At 40.2% G+C, this 18816-nt stretch overlaps 1 protein-coding gene across 4 annotated transcripts in view; it reads left to right on the top strand.

Moving 5' to 3' along the window:
- LOC108718003 (adhesion G protein-coupled receptor B3) overlaps window positions 1-18816 on the top strand; it is a 521962-nt gene that overhangs the window by 337240 nt on the left and 165906 nt on the right. For all 4 annotated transcript variants that reach the window (XM_041564704.1, XM_041564703.1, XM_041564701.1 and 1 more), the window contains exon 15: window positions 3434-3536. In XM_041564704.1, the coding sequence (XP_041420638.1) occupies window positions 3434-3536 (103 nt within the window). The remainder of the gene's footprint in view (window positions 1-3433; window positions 3537-18816) is intronic.

The raw sequence follows: 18816 nt of genomic DNA, 5'->3' as shown, positions 1-18816 counted from the left end.
CTACCTGTTATGGATGCCACTAAGAGAGCCTGGGACGCAATGGTGCAGCTCACTAAGGCTAACACCACCCTATCTCCAGATGCACCTTTATGGGGCAACAGTAATTACTCACACTTAGCTGCATTCTTGGAAGTGGGAACTTGGACTAAGTTAGGGCTAAAGAGGTTGTCCCAAGTATACACTGATGGGAGTTTCCACACACTGACTACATTTCGCAAGACTCTCTCTCTACCTGATTTATCCGAATTCAGATACAACCAAATCAGCCATCTCTGCTCAACACAATTTCCAACTCCTCCTCTTCAACTACAGTACACGGGATTAGAAGAATTAGTATCTCAGCCCACTAAGACAAAACTCCTCTCCAATACCTACAAACACTTAATTTCCAATAGATATGATCCCCGACCCAGAGTGAAATATAAGTGGGAGAGTAGCGGGGTTATTGTGGACCCGGATGATTGGGAGGAAATCATAGACAATCTTTATATTCCTTTGGTGAGTGTTAGAGATAAACTTATACAATTCAGGATTATTCACCAAACATACCTCACTCCACAGAAACTGTATAATATGGGGAGAGTGGCTTCACGCGGCTGTCCAAGATGTGGTGCTTCTGTTGCCAATTTTATGCATTTAATATGGGATTGTCCAGTGATACTCAGATATTGGAGGGCAATTGTGAGCTTTATGGCTGCTGAACTGGAACTTCCCCAAATACTTAGCCCTGCTACCTGTCTTCTGGGTCTCCTGGACTCCGTGATACCCAGAGTAAATACTAGATGTCTGATGAGGCTGCTCCTTTTCTACGCAAAAAAAGTGGTTACCCTGCACTGGATGGGCCCAATGCCACCGACATTGAGTAGGTGGATTGGACTAATCAATTCACAATTGGAACTGTACAAACTCACTTATTTAGCCCGAGGATGCCCAAAGAAATTTGACAGTATATGGAAACCTTGGCTCGAGTCGCCAGCCACATCAACTAACCAATGAACATCAACTTCCAGTCATACTTCCCCCCCTTCCCCCTCCTTTCCTTTTCTATCTAGCTTCTCTTCCCTCTCTCTTCTTTAAGTTGTAAAATTCAATAAAAATTAATCTTTAAAAAAAAAAAACTGAACTCTCTTTCAAATACAACGTTTTTCACCTTTATTGGGTTTTATCCACATACTTTGTTATTAACTCTACATCTGAATTCAATATGTTAATGTAATTTAGTCACTAGCAATCTACGCTGAATTGCATACCCTGGTGCATTGTTATGACACGTACTGCTATACTGCATACTCCGTATATAGTGTTACTATTCCATTTGGCATTACAAATTATTAGAAGAATGTTCTTTCTTAGTAAAGATGCAGTTTCCACAAGTGAGTGGGTGCTACCATATTAATCCATAAAAATACAAGGGGGTGGCACATATACCAAGGGTCGAATTTCGAATTCATGTGAGTTTTTTTTTTAAACTCCCTTAAATTATATTGAATTCGAAAATTCGATCGGGGGAGATTTATTATAAAAATCAAATTTCTATCTATCAAATTTTACCGACTCGAAAACTCAAATTGAATTATACAAATCTTGTTTCGAGTTTTTTCTCTGAACATCTCCAAATTGATCTCTGGACCTCTTCCATTGACTCATACAGTAATTCAGCAGGTTTTAGGTTGCAATTAGTCAAATTCGAATTCTTAAAGGGCCAGAGTATGATACATCTCAAAAAATTTAATTCAATTTTTTTTACAAAGTCGAATTGTGTTTGGATGATTCCCTAGTTGAATTTGAGAGATTTGACCATAAAAAAATTCTAAAATTCAAATTTTCAATTCGACCCTTAATACTATACTAGTATTAGTATTTTTATTCATTTTTAAGAATAAATGTACAAATTATATATATATATATATATATATATATATATATATATATATATATATATATACACATACCAATCAAAAGTGCTCAATTACTGTATATTGACTCTTTCATTTGTCTATAAAATATAAAAGTGCGTACATCATACATATGCTGATAATTAAAATTTTCAGCAGGAATTCACAGAAAAAGCCCACATTCACAGAAAAATTCCACATTCACAGAAAAATTCCACATTTTGCCATCCACAAGTATTTTCATGAAACTGCCAAAAAATCACCACAAAAAGCTTATAGACTCCAATGTATTTTTTATGTTGAAAATTCAAGTTGCAGCGGGAAAAAGTCAGAGTTAAAAAGCACCCATTGACTTCAATGCGTATGGTGAATTTTCTCATCACTAATTGACAGTTGGTTTAGGATTTCAATTTCTATCTTTTGATTTAGCCCCGTGATTAGTGATGAATTTTTTTTTTTTACATTTTGCAAGATAAAACTTACAGTGCAGTTAAGGCTCCCTTCCAACTGTTCTTCGTAGGGAAAAAGCTTCCATGTTGCTAATTTCTTGCAAACATGGTGCCTGAACAGCTCCTTAGATAGACAGGAGATGGTATCCCATGCAATTGGTTGATATGATGGCAACAAAAGGGAAAACAAAGACATTTGCATTTTTCCATTTCCACTGAAACCAGAAAATATAGAGATATATGAGATATAATTTATTGACTAATTTAGTAGATTATAGATTGAGCTTCAGTCAAGGTGGATTAAAATCCCTTGGAATCAGAGATAAAGATCTCTGTAGAAAGGAGCCTCTAACTCGTTGTTAATTTGCATCTTATCCTCCTTCAAAAATTGCTTTGAATCACCATAGAGCTAGAATCAAGTGAAAAACAGATAAGTAAGATAAATTCAAACAAAAGGCATAGTGCAGTTTCATCACAAGCCAACCAGCAACAATGCACTGTACAACAGTTACAACTTGGATAAAGACAATCTATCATATTATGATTGTATGAAAGTAGTTTTACCACATCAATGTTAATATCTAATGTATAATTTATATTTTATACACACACACACACAAACACACACACACACACACACACATATTTATATGTACAGAAAATTACACTAGTTTAAATTTATACACAGTTTTGTTTATTCATTCCATATGTAGGATAGGAGCCGTTTTCCCGTAACCCATTATCCAAAAAGCTCTGAATTATGGAAAGGCTTTCTCCCATAGACTCCATTTTATGCAAATAATCCAAATTTTAAATATTTCCATTTTCTTCACCAGCACAAAAAAAAAACTAAAATAGAAATAATCCTTATTGGAGGCAAAATCATCCTATTGGGTTAATTTAATGTTTACAGGATTTTCTAGTAGACTTAGGACATGAAGATCCAAATTACAGAACGATCCATTATTCAGAAAATCCTAGGTCCCAAGCATTATGGGTAACCAGTCCCATACCTGTATATAAATCCAGTTCCGTGTTCCATAACAACTACTGGCTAACATGGTAAAAATTCCTCTTTTTTTTCTCCAGAAATTTTACTGTTGTGAATTCGAAGATCATTGTGGTTACTATACATCCAGAGCCAAAAAGTACAGATTCATTGGTAGACATTGAACTTGCTCATTTGAACAATGTAAGTATAAAACTGTATCTCCCTACAAATGAAATAATTGTTTGCACATTAAAATAAATGATAGTGACACATTATTATTCAATGTATATAAAGATCATATGAATTATATTCAGTGTATAGCTAAACTTCTTAAGATTTTGAGAAATCTGCTATTAATATCAGTTGACCAACCATTTAGTATTGAAGCACATCATAGTTTCACAGAACAATACAAACCATATTTACAAATACCTTTTCATGCATATAATTGTCTTTTCCTTACTATTTTTTTTATACTGTTCTCTATAACTCTATATCCAAAGTACAGTAACTGATTTAACCTGTTTATTCATGTGTCAGGTGTTGTCCATATTTTATGTTACAAGCAGTGAATATTTATAGGCGTGAGAGTGTAAAGTGTTTACAATGTTATTTTGTTAATGACCAGTAAGAGTTATTTGTTGTTGTGTATTGAACCAGGAAGCTGCATCAACTATATTTAGTACTGGTAGTATGTGAGCAGAAATGTCCATAAATTAATCACGTTATATAGATCCGCTTTTACAGGGTTTATGGAATAGTCTTAAAACAGGGTTGTCCCTTGTGTGGCCCTACACTCTGCCTTCTGTGTCTGTTTACCATGTGTACATTTTAAAAGGTATCAGTACAGAGATTAAGTGGCCCCTGCATTGTTTAAACCTCAAATTTACACTTTAATCCCGTGTATTGTTCATGCATGTAATCCTCCCTGCGTTGTTCACACTTGTGACACCTCAATTGTTCACATCCTAAATGAACTGTTCACACTTGAGACCCAGACTGAAACTGACCACATTGTTCACACCTTAGTCAAAATGCTAATGGGTCACCAGCACTGTGTCACTGTATGTAGTATATCTTAGAGTGGCCCTGATAGGTTTCCCTGTCTCCTGCTCTGTTCTGCCTCCCTATGCTCCCTGTGTGTGCCATACTGTGCCTGCTCTATTCTCCCTGTATGTGCCATACTCTGTCTGCCCCATGCTCCCTGGTGTGCCATACTCTGCCTGCCCTATTATCCTTGGGTGTGCCATACACTGCCTTCCCTATGCTTCCTGTGTGTGCCATACTCTGCCTGTGTGTGCCCTGCTCTGCTTGTGGAACATAAGCCTGGTATTTGTCCTGGGGGTTTGTTAGCATTTGAAAATTATTGTTAGGGGCCCCTAAGTTGTTTAATCATATGCTGGGGGTGCTGTGTTATCCACAGGGGAGGAGGAAGCATATGGATTTAAGGGTATGTCTTAAAGTGACATGGATGCTAAAAAACTACTTTTTAAAATATAAAAGTACATTAAAAGTTACCTATAGGTCATGTTGATCGTTTTTTGCTGAGAGGTCTGGTTTTTTTTTAAAATAATTGTTAGTTGAAGTTCCTAAACCTGACTGTTTTGCCAACCTGACTGTTTTGCCAACCTGACTGTCCCATCTCAGCCTGTTTCTAATTTTCTAATACTAAAGGACTTCTGCTTCACAAATATGGCAGTTCCTGCATAGACGAGCACAGGGAGTCAGATGGGTAATGTAAAAACTTTGCGCAAATACTTTATGGAAAAATTATGAGTAGCAAACAAAGCCAATACATAATTATTATTATATATATATATATATATATATATATATATATATATATATATATATATATATATATAATATAGATGTAAAAATTGTTTCATTTTGGTGTCCGTATCTATTTTATATAACTTAACTTTTTTCACATATGAGTGACATCCCTGCAGTGAGCACCAATAATTTGGTTTTTTGGTGTGCTATTAATGTAGACATGGTCTTGTGGTAACATGGGTGTGGTTTAAAGTGGGTGTGGTTTAAAACAGGGAGTGGCTAACACTGCCTTCCATTATCGACCCTCCACCATGTAGACCAGAAAAATTCCGGCCCTCAGTACCATAATAGTTGGACAACACTGTCTTAAAAGATGGATTGAAAAGACAAAACATTTCTTCTTCTAACTATGTAAATTTAGGCATTTTTTAATAATGATTATTTGACGTCAGGTATAAAAAAAATTATTAACCAGTAGGTAAAGGGATGGTTCACTTCAAGTTAATTTTTAGTATGTTATAGAATGACCAATTCTTAGCAACTTTGCAAATGGTTGTCATTATTTATTTATTTATTATAGTTTTTATATAATTTGCCTTCTTTCTAGCTTTAAAACATGGGTCACTGACCACATCTAAGAACAAGTGCTCTGTAAGGCTACTGTTGTTATTGCTACTTTGTATTACTCATTTTTACGTACTAAAAATAACCACCACCAAGGGTAAAAAAGAACCCCAAAAAAACCCCATAAAAAGCCAAATACAGATTTCCAGATTTCCTGCAGTTCTGTATACAAGTGAGGGGAGCACTGGGTACTGCACTTTCCACATTATAAGTTTGTTCTTGTGCGAACTAATTGCATTGGCCTCACTTATACTGAGCAAATAAAAACATGAAAAACTTTAATGTAAAACTTTGGCATCTAAAAACTTGCAAGGTCATGAAATCAAAGGGAGCTGTCTTAGAAAAAATGTGAACTACTTATTTCAATATTTTTTTTTGAGATTGTAAACTCATTCAAGTTTTTTTATATTCTGGTTATTTAATAAATAAACAAACAAACATTCAAGTTGTTTTTTAAATTGTTAGTTTGTTCAAAGAAGCAAAAAAGACCTCTTAAATGCCACAAATTAGAATTTTGATTAATAGCCCTAAGTCTATTATTTTATTCTAATATCAATGTAAACTGTAGCTTGCTCATTACCCATATGTTTTCACATACCACCTCAAATATAGAAACATATGTCCATGAACTAAAGAATACCCTGACCAAAAAAATAGCCCAGTTCTAACCAAACTGGTGTAAAAGCCTTTATTTGGTTAGAAATTCCAATGTTGACATAGAAATGGAAAATAAAACAATCTTTTAGTCATAGTTCCAAGCTTTCACCAGATACAGTATTTTAAAAACAAAGCAAGCTTTTGTTCTTAGTTCAAAATCTTCATCAGTGAAAGTAAAACATGAAATTTGCCCCAAATATAAATTGGCTAAAACTAATGAAAAACAATAATGAATTAATGTTAAACTTTAATCATCAGCACAAGAAGCATCAAGTTTAACCACTTAACTATAATGATAAATGGCTTGGATCACCTTTAAAAGGCCATATTATATAAAAGAGACAGGCGATGAATGGCCCAGACTACATCTGATGAAGCTGCACTTTAAAAAGTAAAAACTAAGAATATGGTGTGAACCCAAGGTTCTTTTCTGATATCAAACTTTAAGTGGCCTAGTGACATATTGTTATATTTGAAAAAGTATGGCATTTACAGAGCATTGAAATACTGAAAAACAATTTCTCTTTTTATTAACCTGGATGGAACTTGATGTTTTCATGGGACAGGATTTCTTTGTTTTTCTCTGATTTTTAAATGTTTCAATCATGGGCTTTGTGTAAAACAATTATTTGTAGTTGTTTACCATATATTGGGTAATTGGGTTCTGTTTTGTGCAACATTTGGTTTCAGAAAAGAATAATCTGACATTCCTTTGCATGGATTAAATATCAAATAATGACATCTTTGACATCAGTACAAAAATGAAACACTAGATAAACGTAGTCAATTCTGCTGGAAATGCTTGTTTATCATCTTGCTATCTACTGAATATTCTTTTTCTTATCTAAATTGGATAACATGATTTAACCTGTCGCATTAATGCCAGCACTCTTTGCAAATTTCCATTTTGTGATCTGACAGAAATATAAATGTGCCTGTGTCTGACAGCTGGTTTTGTTAGGTACTTGCCATTAGATAAAGATAAAAAGAAACATTCCTTTAATACACATTTTTACACATTATACAGTATGTTTATATCATCGCTTATTTATACAGCACCAGCAAGTATATTCGTCGCTTTCCAATAATATTACAACAAATGAACTAACAATCAAATGTTACAGAGTACAATGTAATTATCAGACCCTGCACAAGGGAGTTTACATTCTAAAGGCTTAATGGAACAACTGTTAAATTAAGTTTTTTGGGGGGAAAAATATTGCAGTATTATATATATATATATCTGTTATTATATCTGTTATCTTGAAACCCGTTATCCAGAAAGCTCCAAATTATTGGAAGGCCATATCGCACAGACTCCATTTTAATATAATAATTCACATTTTTAAAAGTAATTGCTTTTTCTCTCTGTTTATAAAATGTACCCTGTACTTGATATTTAAAAGATAATAATCCTCACTGGAGGCAAAAACAGCCTTTTGGGTTTATTTAATGTTTTAGTGGGTTATTTTTACTTTTTTTTTCATTGGAGGGGAAAACACAATTTTTGGGAAAATGTATTGATAAATAAAGAGAATAAATCTGTGCAGATTTGGTCGGAGTAGTTTTCAGAAAATTGAGAAACTGAGAAATTTTCGGATTTTGATAAATAACCCCCTAAATTTTTATTTCTTAGAGTTAAGGCATGATGGTGCAAGCTACAGAAAGCACACTTTTAAGGAAAAAATTGGGTCCTAAGCATTCTGGATAACAGGTCCCATAGGTCTATGTTGTCACTGAAACATTTCACAACAAAATGCTAAACACTCAAAGCCCATGTTACATTGCATTACACCATAATGCCAGTTTTATTGTATTTATTCAGCTCCATTTTAGTCACATTTCTCCTCTATCCTCCCCTTTCACCAGTATCCCAGACCATTCTCGTTCTACAGGTATGTGGTTTCTTATCTGGAGATCTGTACTACCAGCCCATTCCTTACTTGTGTTCATCTTACCCATGATTGGTATGTTCTTGAGTTAGCTGCTCCACTTAGTTAGTTATCTTATCTATATCCTGCATATGATACATTCCTTTATATTTATCTAGTTAACCCACCCGACTTCCATTCATCTCCAAGTAATTGGTCAATAGAAGGTAGCAGCAAAAGGTGAGCTTTATAGGACTGTATCGAAGCACAGTCTCACCTTGATGGAATTGCTAAATCTTTGTTGGATCTCACACTTCAGTTAAGGAGACAGAGGACAGTTTGACAACACTGCCCCAACAATTCTACTAATAACCAATGATTGTGCACAACATATATCCCCCCAACACTAACAAAGCTAATTTCTTTTGTTCACAGTTTACTTTCCACTGCTACATACACTTTGTTTTTTGAAAGTTTAATTCCTTAAAAGCAGCCCTAGTATCTTGCATACCACACCATTTGCGAAACTGAGTGGCTGCTTGGTGTTATGGAAATGTAACATGTTTTTAGGCTATACAGGCCAACAGGGTTAATCACCAGCTAGTAAACTAGAGCATGGGTTACACTGGACTCTAACACTTAAGGCAAGGCCTTTGCAAAGTGGAAGAAATGAAGGTGCAGTATAGTGCAACTACAATTCCCCCAGGCTACTGTGCTTTAACCAAAAAAGAAATGGGCACCATGAGGTTCTAGCAGTATTTGTCAGAGACAAATGATCCACAGGGTACTTACATCAGTAAAGAGGCATTTGCAGTATATACAGGCACATAGCTCAGACAGTATATCAGAGATAGATGCAGGTGCATTCCCTGAGGATGTAGTCAAGGCAGTAAAACTTCCTTCTAGGCAGAAATTCCTCACACGTGGTCTGGAACTCACCCAGTGGAGTGGTCAGGAAGGAGAACCTAAAGCCTGACACCCTATCCACTGTGGTCCCTTCACTGTAGGCAAGTCTTACAGCCTGGGCCTGATGGAGAACAAAGCTGCTCTTTCTTTCTTCCCTCACTGTCTAACTCTCCTAGAGAGTACTGTAACAATTATATTCCTACCACTCGCTAGCCTCATTCATGGGATCCCTGCTCCCCAACTTCCACACTAGAGGTTCAGGTCTCTCTAGGGCAAACAGGCTTTACTGGGCCTTGGTGTACCCAGGCTCCCTGGACACATCCAGCTGGATCAGCAACCAGAAGCCAAAGAGGAAGATCCACCCTTCTTCCTCACTATACCAAAGTGTGACAAGAAGTGGTCACAACACCTCTTGGCTAATAATACAACTATGCAAATTGCAACTAGTTACATGGGCATCTGAACAGCAACTAGGGAGATCAGGAAGTGTAGGGATTTAAAGCCAAAGGGGCACATTAACCCCATGGGTCCCTATAGAAACATATGCACAGGTTTAAGAATATTTTTTGCAATTTATTCTATAAGACCCACTCAAACCACCCATAATCATTTATGTATATAGGCTGTTGTAGTGCTACATATTTCTTGAACATATGCTGCCCTGACAGTTATATATTTGTATAGTTTTACCTCAGATTCCCCCATAGAGTGTAAGAGCTTGTGGCTAGTAGGGATGTAGCGAACTGCCGATTTGGTGTTCGCGAACGCCGTTCGCGAACACCGGCAAAAAATGCGAACGTTCGCGGACAGTTCGCGAACTTCGAACACCCGCTAAAATCGTTCGATTCGAACGATCGAAGGATTTTAATCATTCGATCAAAGGATTTTCATTGAATCGAATGCTTACAATCGTTCGAACGAATGGAAATCGTTCGATTTTAGCGGTCGAAGGAATTCGAATGGTCGAATGGTCGAACGACTTGTATTCGAATCGAACGCGAACTCAAAATGCGAACGTTCCCAAACGTTCGCGAACATTCGGCGGACGCGAACGGTCGAAGTTCGCGTGAACTAGTTCGCAGCAGAACAGTTCGCTACATCCCTAGTGGCTAGGGCCCTAATTGCCTAATATATCAATTAATTTGTCAATTATTAGATATCCTTATGTGAAGCACTGTGGAATAAGTTGGCACTTATACATAAATTTAATAAATCATCTTTATTCATGTTATACTAAATAATTACCTGCATTTTTGTTGTCCTCTTTACTATCTGCATATCAGACACTTTGCAAACATTTGTTTCATTTGCTTGCAGAAGAAAATAAATAATATACCCCTGCTTTATGCACATGCATGCATTTCAGATCCATTATTTACACTTTTAAAGGAGAACTAATGCTTAGCTTAAAAAAGTAGGACAGAAATGTTGTACATTATGTTTTGGGCTTCTGATCCAAGTCACCCCAGCTCTTTAGCTGAAGATGACCCAGTAGCCCCCCCATCTTCTTTTCTGTTGATTTACTGCACACGCTCTGTGCTGCTGTCTGTTGCTGAGCTTAGAGCAGACACTGAATATAGTGAATATATAGTGAATATATTTAAGACATAATGTCACAATAAAAGGCTAATTAGTAAATAATTCAGAATACTGGTACTTGACAGCTCAGAAACTAGGACAATTAGAATTTAATAACCAGCCCTATAGAATCAGCATTATGTTCAGTACATAAAATATGTCATTTTTAGCCATATTCACTTTTAGAGTTTTGTGAAAATACTGGAATGTATAAGCAATTATGCTGGTATTTGAAAGAGGCAGTTATTTGAAAGAGGCAGTATTTGAAAGAGGCAGCTTGAGTAATAAGCTGGAGAGAGCACAGAAAGGTGCATCCAAAAGTTTTAAACTATAAGGGTAGACTGAAAATATTAGGGTTGTTTTATTTGGAGACATGATTGAACTACACTATAGACAGATAGTAGGGCATTGCACCAGATGACACCACTTCAGATTAATGAAACAGAACTTTAATTTGAAGCATCAGGTTGTTCTCCAAAGTAATGGCAGTGAGAATGTGGAATGCCCTACTGGGTAATGTTATGATGACTTATTGGACTGAAAGTGCTTCTTAATAAAGAATTAGGGGCAGGATTTTTGTGACCTTTGGTGATCTAGCACTTGTGTCTGGGGTCATGATAAATTACCCTTTTTCTGCTGACTGTTAAACTTACGATGCAGCATATAAAGCTTTGGTCAGCAAGTAGACCCAAATCATAAATCTTAGTAAGAACATGGATTTAACTGCAATGTGGGTTTTGGATAGTAGTAGTCTACTTCCACTGGACTGGACAAATTACTATTGTGCATGAGGCCCTTATTGTATTGCCAATCGTTGGTACAATTTCTCTCCATTCTCAGAATCTAATTCAATTTAACCAGAAGTTATTTCCAACCATTTGCCATTACTTCTTAATGCATGAGTATGTTTTATGACCTTTTCCCTTCACCTACATCTCAAGTGAGTATTGGCTGTCACTCAAATCTAAGATGGTTCTCCATGTGGCGAAAGTGTGTAGTGAGGCAGAATATTATACTATCCTCTTGAGCAGAATATGACATTCACAAGTCTTATTTTAGCAACTGTAGTCTTGTAGAATGACATTTGCCCACTAAGTATGCATTTTATGAACAGGCTGCGCAGGTCTAACGTTAGAGTGGTGGGTCTGCCGGAGCGGAGCGTAGGGTCCACCCCTGAACAATTTGCGGAGGCCTGGCTCAGGGATCTCCTAGGCCCGGCTACCTTCTCGGCACACTTTGTGGTGGAAAGGGCGCACCGTGTCCCTACTAGGCCTGGCCCACCCGGTGCGCCACCACGCCCTTTCCTGATCAAGCTGCTGAATTACAGGGACCGGGACGCAGCCCTAAGGGAGGCTCGGAACAGGGAATCCCTCCATTACTCGGGGGCCCGTATATCGTTGTACCCTGACTTCTCCGCCGCAGTGCAGAAGAAAAGAGGCTCCTTTATTGAAGTCAAGAGGAAGCTGAGGGATCTGGGCCTCAAATACGCAATGCTGTTCCCGGCCAAGCTGAAAGTGATGGAGGGTGACAGATCCCTGTTCTTTGACCACCCAGCGGGTGCCCATGAGTGGCTGGAAGCCAGACCCGGTGGGAACCGCCCGCCTAGAGATCCGTGAGTACCCGTTTCACTGCGACATGGCTGCGTAAGCCTCACTGCTACCCATGTCTTTCTACCCCTACTTTTCATCCGGATATGCATAGGGTTTCCCTCTCTCACGGTGGTATCCTGCGGGCCCCATTTTCACTGCACGGAGTTGCGACGCTGTCGCTAGCAGCGGCTCCTGGTGCGGCCAGCCCCTTCTGCCCTACTGGCAGTATTTGGTCCATGGATGAGTAACACCTTAGATGCTGTGCTGCTATCACGCTCTGGAGGCTCTGAACTCTTGCTGCATCCACGCCGCAGGCTCTACCTAAAAGGGCCCCGGGTCCCTGGGCTAAGCCATTCTCCTGCTTTCTGGATGGGATACTATCCCAGTTGGACGGCCTGCTGTGAGTTCCGGAGGCCTCCTAGTTTATTACCTCCCCTTTCCAGCACACGATAAAGCCGTTGCGGCCTGTCACTCTGCTTTACCCCGGCTTCTATGGAGCCCGTCATAATGAGAGCACCTAGAGGCTTTTTCTCTATTTACAACGCCCTTGTTCGACGAAGGACTAGAGACTGGAACTGCTTTGACCACGTTCTGAGTTAGAATTTTCTTCCGTTATGGGATACAGGTATCCCCAAGTTGGGGGGGGGGATGCGGGGAGGGGGGTTAATGTGGGTGATATGTATGTATTTTTCTTTGCTTTCTCTTTTCTCTCTTCTTTCTCTCTTCTGGGAGCAGGTAATGATTGTCATGCTTAGGTCCTCTATAGGTAAATGCTGTGATGTGCACGCACCGTGGGGGCGACCTGCCCTGGGCCTGAAACCCATGGCTGCTTGCCACACTTTACAAGACGCTACGGGGCCTTTGGGTAGCGGCTCCCGGGTGGGGACCCCCCAACGGTGCTGGTTTATTTTATACGGTAACTTATGTCTGTAAAATTCACGGTGTTGTCCTGGAATACCCGGGGGCTAAATAATAGGATAAAACGCTCTGTAGTGATGGGCCAGCTTCGGAAATCTGGAGCAGACATAGTCCTGCTTCAAGAAACACATCTTATAGGTCAGCGAGTGCTAGCTTTGAAACGTAACTGGGTAGCGGCTGTATATCACTCGGAATACTCTACCTACTCAAGAGGTGTGGCGGTCTTAATTAGAAAATCCCTTAATTTTGTGTTGGAACGGGTGATCACCGATCGGATGGGCAGATATGTCATTGTTAAATGCAGATTAAATTGCCTGCTGTACATTTTAGTGACTGTATATATCCCCCCCCCCGCAGACACTACTCTCCTTAATGATATTCTCCAAAAAGTGGCCACCCTTGGACCCTATCCTACTATTTGGGGAGGTGACTTTAATATGGTACCTGACCCTGGCCTGGATAGGCTAAAGCCAAGTGTCAATGACTCCCAGGCGTTTGGAAATTGGCTAGATTCCGCGCACTATGTGGACGTGTGGAGGTGGAAATATTCACACCTCCGACAATATACCTGCTACTCAGTTGCTACATCTGCCCTATCTAGAATTGATCTCATTCTGACCACGTCCGACCTTCTGGCAATGGTTTCGAATATTCACTTTGGCACCCGGGTATGCTCAGACCATTCCCCTGTACTGCTGACTATTGAGACTGGTGGGACTGCCCATGCCCACACCTGGCGACTCCCCACAAAGTGGATCTCCAACCCTAGGGTAAAAGATAGATATGTTGCCCAGCTACACAGTTATTGGGAGATTAATGCGCACACAGCCCCTGACCAATCAGTTTGGGACGCCTGCAAGGCACATACTCGAGGCCAGTACACCTCACTGATCTCTGCAGCCAGGAGGGAGGTTGAGGCGGACCTGACAGTTGCTAAAGTTAAGTTAGGAGAGGCGGAACAAGCTCTAGCCGCTAACCCCAGTGATGAAGCTAAACAGGCTATGTCAGCTGCACAACGAGATGTAGACCTGATACACATAGACAAATACTCCCAAAAAGAACTATACCATTCAGCGGCATGGTTCAGCCAGGGAGACAAAAATGGGAAACTTCTCGCCATTCTGGCCAAAGATGACACCCCCCACTTAGCGATTGCAGGAGTCAGAGATCTATCTGGGGTCCTTCTCACTGATAAGGCCCAAGTCACCATGAGATTTGGGGAGTACTTTCAGGGAACGTATGCTGCCGTTCCTCCTCTGCCTGGCCAACTGCTTTCGGAATATCTGGGGAAAATAGAATTTCCATCAATCCCCCTAGACATGAGGCTCTTTCTAGATTCTGACATCACGGCGGATGAGATAGGGGCAGCCATAGCGGCCATGCCGTCCGGCCGGTGCCCAGGGCCTGATGGCCTACCAGCTGAGTGGTACAAGGCGCACGCCCAAATCCTAACCCCCCAGCTTCAGCCCATCCTGAACAACGCCTCTGAGACATGCCCACTCCCCGATACGTGCTATATGGCGCATGTCACCCTCATTCATAAAGAAGGCAAGTCCCCGGAACTTTGTGACTCTTACCGCCCCATCTCGCTCCTAAACTGTGATGTTAAGATCTTTGCTAAGGTGCTGGCCAATAGGCTTAAGAGAGTGGTGAGGGGGATAGTCCACCCAGACCAGACAGGTTTTATGCCGAACAATGCCACGGACATAAACATCCGGCGCCTTTTTAATAACCTTGATGCCCCCCATGTCAACGCAGGGAGTAGGCAAGTCGTGTCCCTTGATACTGCGAAAGCATTTGACACGGTCTCTTGGACCTATCTTTGGGAAGTCCTCCGACACTTCGGTATAGGTCCTCGTTACATCTCCTGGGTGAAGGCTTTATACCTAAAGCCTCAGGCTAGGGTAATGGTCAATGGCAACCTCTCTGACGCCATACAGCTGGAACGGGGAACTAGGCAGGGCTGCCCCCTCTCACCCCTGCTCTTTGCACTTGCAATTGAGCCACTTGCGATACAGATTAGGGACTCCCCGACTGTAACTGGGTTGCAAATAGGCAGACTTGAGGAAAAGGTCTCCCTTTACGCTGACGACATGTTATTGTATTTGGCTAATCCTAGAGGAGCCTTCACTGCTGCCTTAGACCTCATTGATGACTTTGGGAGGTTTTCTGGCTTAAAGGTCAACCGAGAGAAGTCTGTGATTTTCCCTATAGATCCCCTCCCTGCTGAATTTGCTGCTAACATTGGCCGTCTCAGGGTGGTACAGTCCTTTAAATATTTAGGGATCACCATAACGAAAGATTGTAAGGGTTTTGAGGAGGCCAACTTGTCCCCAATAACCAAGGCGCTGGCCAACAAAATTGATGTATGGACGCAATTACCCCTTACCCTCCCTGGCAGAGTGAACCTCTTTAAAATGATTTTCCTCCCCAAATTTTTATATGCCCTCCACAACTCCCCCATTACACCCAGATCCCAGTGGTTCAAATATGTGGATAGGCTTATCAGGAGACTTGTCTGGGCTGGGGATCGCCCCCGATTAAGTTTTAAAACCCTACAAGCCCCAGTTGCTAGAGGAGGACTAGCCCTTCCCAACCTTAAGCTATATTTTCTCGCAGGCCAGTTGACATACTCGCATTGGTGGCTGGTTCCCTGTCGGGACAACACAGCCACAATCCTAGAAGCTAACATTGTGGGGTCATTGGAAGCCCTAGCACACCTCCTTTATAGGGGACCTTCTATAAGACACACTACCACGACCCCCATGCGAACAGTACTGGCGGCTTACCAAAAAGCACTTAAACTGGCACATGGGTCTCGAACAACATGGTCCAAGTGGAAGCCTCTCTGGGGTAACAGTTGTCTTCCTCAGTTTCTCACTATTCCGGATGTCTCTCATTGGGCTGCATGTCGTGTCAAACAATTACAGGATGTAGTAAGGGAAGGGGACTTAAAGTCATTCCAAGCTCTAAAGGTCGAATTTCGCCTGCCCCAGGGTATGTATTTCAGGTACCACCAACTTTCCCACGCCTTTCGCTCCCAATTCCCTGTGAGACCATTGAACATGTCAGACACTGCTATAGAAAAATATTTATGTAAAGAGGGCCTAAACAAACCTCTCTCCCGTTCGTACACACTGCTAGGGTTGGCCTCCCCTGATCCACTAATTTCCGTCCTGGGTAAATGGAAGAGGGATATTCCTGAACTGACCGATGACATGTGGGAGGACAGCCTCAGGCAGATCCCCGAGATAACTATACCTGTGAGGGATCGGTACATTCAGATGAAGTTCCTAAATCGGGTCTATCTGACTCCCTATAGGCTGAGTAAAATGTTCTCTAATGCGTCCGATATTTGCTTTAGATGTGGGGGTGATGTTGGTTCATATATGCATGTATTTTGGCATTGTCCCACCATTCAGAAATTTTGGAAGGACATTGTGTCTTATTCCTCTGAAGCCGTAGACATGCCCCGTATTGTGTCCCCACTGGTTTGTCTACTTGGCATATTTGAGGACCTAGATCTGGACCGCTGCTCCAAAAGCTGCTATCTCCAACTTCTCTACTTCGCAAAGAAAGCCATTCTACTTAATTGGAAATCTACTGCCCCTCCGTCTCTACCGTTCTGGCTGAATCTAGTTAACAGCTCTCTGTCTAACCAGAAACTGACATACCTCTCCCGTGGCTGTCCGGAAAAATTTACCAACATATGGGGCTTGTGGCTGGCCTACAGAGAAAACCCGGTTAATCTGCTGAGAAATGTAAATTGTTGAACTGTGCTGTTTCTGATTGCTAGACATGTTAACTTGCCCTGCTCCCATTGCTTTCGCTTTCTTCTCTTCTCCCTTCTCTCTCTATCTTTTTCTTCTCTTTTTCTCTTCTGTTGAAAACCTGAAAATAAAAACTTTTAAAAAAAAAGTATGCATTTTATGTATGTAGACAGCTTAAATGCTTGAACATTTTTAACAACTCGTTGCAGAAGTATTTTATATGTAGCAACTAAATATTTACAGTATACTAACAAGGATTTTGTTTCTCATTTAAAATGGCTACCACCATGCACTAGATACTAGATACTTTTGTTATTCTTATGTCTGGTTAAATTGTGCAGTATATATATATATATATATATATATATATATATATATATACTGTATATTTGTTTTTTTGTTTAATGTCCATATTGGATGAATGGCTGCAGGCACTTCTTCATCAAAGTCTTGTCAGTATAGCAGTAAGCTGCTACTTGCTCGGGCGACTGGTTCATCTCAGTTGATGGTATTTCCAATTATGTGTTGCTTGCTTGTTTGCTTCCCAAGAGAAAGCTGGAATGAATATGAAATATATCAGTTTTCATTCTTTTTGCTCTTTATTGTAGATTGTATTTTGTTAAGGACTCAAGGGCATCCTATCCCATCCTTCCTCTATGTGAATGTGTCAGAATTTGCTTTGAACACATTTTTGAAGACTGGAACATACTGCTTTCAGCTCTACAATATTCATTTCTTTCCATATGAGTTGTTTTGAGAAGTCCAGAGGTCCTGGCAAATATGTTCCCCGTAGACTCAAAAAAAAAATTCTGTTGAAAGTAATTTCAATAATATTTGATGTGTGAAGTTCTTAGTAACTTTTGATGGAAGCATTTGTATTTCTAAGCTAGCATGCAGATGAAGTAGAGGTTGCTCATTTAAAATTGCAACAGGCTCAAGTGTTGTAGCAGTAAAGACTCAAAACTGCACCCCTTAAGCCCATACATGGGGAACAAAGCATCTCTAGCATTGGCTAGAGGTACAATCTGTGTATACTAGAGACACTTTGTACCCCATGTGAGCCCAAGGGGTGCAATAGGTCCATTCATGGGAAAAAGATAAGATGTCAGTCTCCTGAGTGATCAAATGCAGAAAAAGGAAGTCACTTATTTTTTGCATATGATAAACCTGACAATGGACCAGTAACTTTAATAAATATACCACAAGGAGTCATCATTAAAGGTTTAGGCTTCTGTATATACCTGTCCAATGTCACCTCAATTCTTCAGCAATCAAGATGGAGGCTATTGCTTAAGAGTGAGCACTGCCACAGATGGGTGAGGGGGTCATGAGCAACTGAGAATAGCCAAGGAAGTTGTTTAGTGGGCTGTGTCAATATCTGCAAGTGAAACAAACACTATTTGAATAAATGTCTGGTAATGTGTGTCAATGCTGGTTCATTGTATGCAAGCTGCAATGGATGCTATTTAGTGGGTACCTGCTTTCAGGGGAAGATATGACATTGTGAGTAAAAATACATGGTGATCTGCACTGCATTTGGAACTGTATTGCCTACTTTTAAATAGGAAATTACTGTGCAGTAGGGATGTAGCGAACGTCGGAAAAAAAGTTCGCGAACATATTCGCGAACTTGCGCAAAAACGCGAGCGGTTCGCGAACGGTTCGCGAACCCCATAGACTTCAATGGGAAGGCGAACTTTAACATCTAGAAAAGACATTTCTGGCCAGAAAAATGATTTTAAAGTTGTTTAAAGGGTGCAACGACCTGGACAGTGGCATGCCAGAGGGGGAT

The sequence above is a fragment of the Xenopus laevis genome, chromosome 5S (genome assembly GCF_017654675.1).
Source record: "Xenopus laevis strain J_2021 chromosome 5S, Xenopus_laevis_v10.1, whole genome shotgun sequence".
Taxonomy (NCBI): domain Eukaryota; kingdom Metazoa; phylum Chordata; class Amphibia; order Anura; family Pipidae; genus Xenopus; species Xenopus laevis.
Note: the sequence above shows the minus strand (reverse complement) of the source record. Positions and strands in the feature narration are given on the sequence as shown.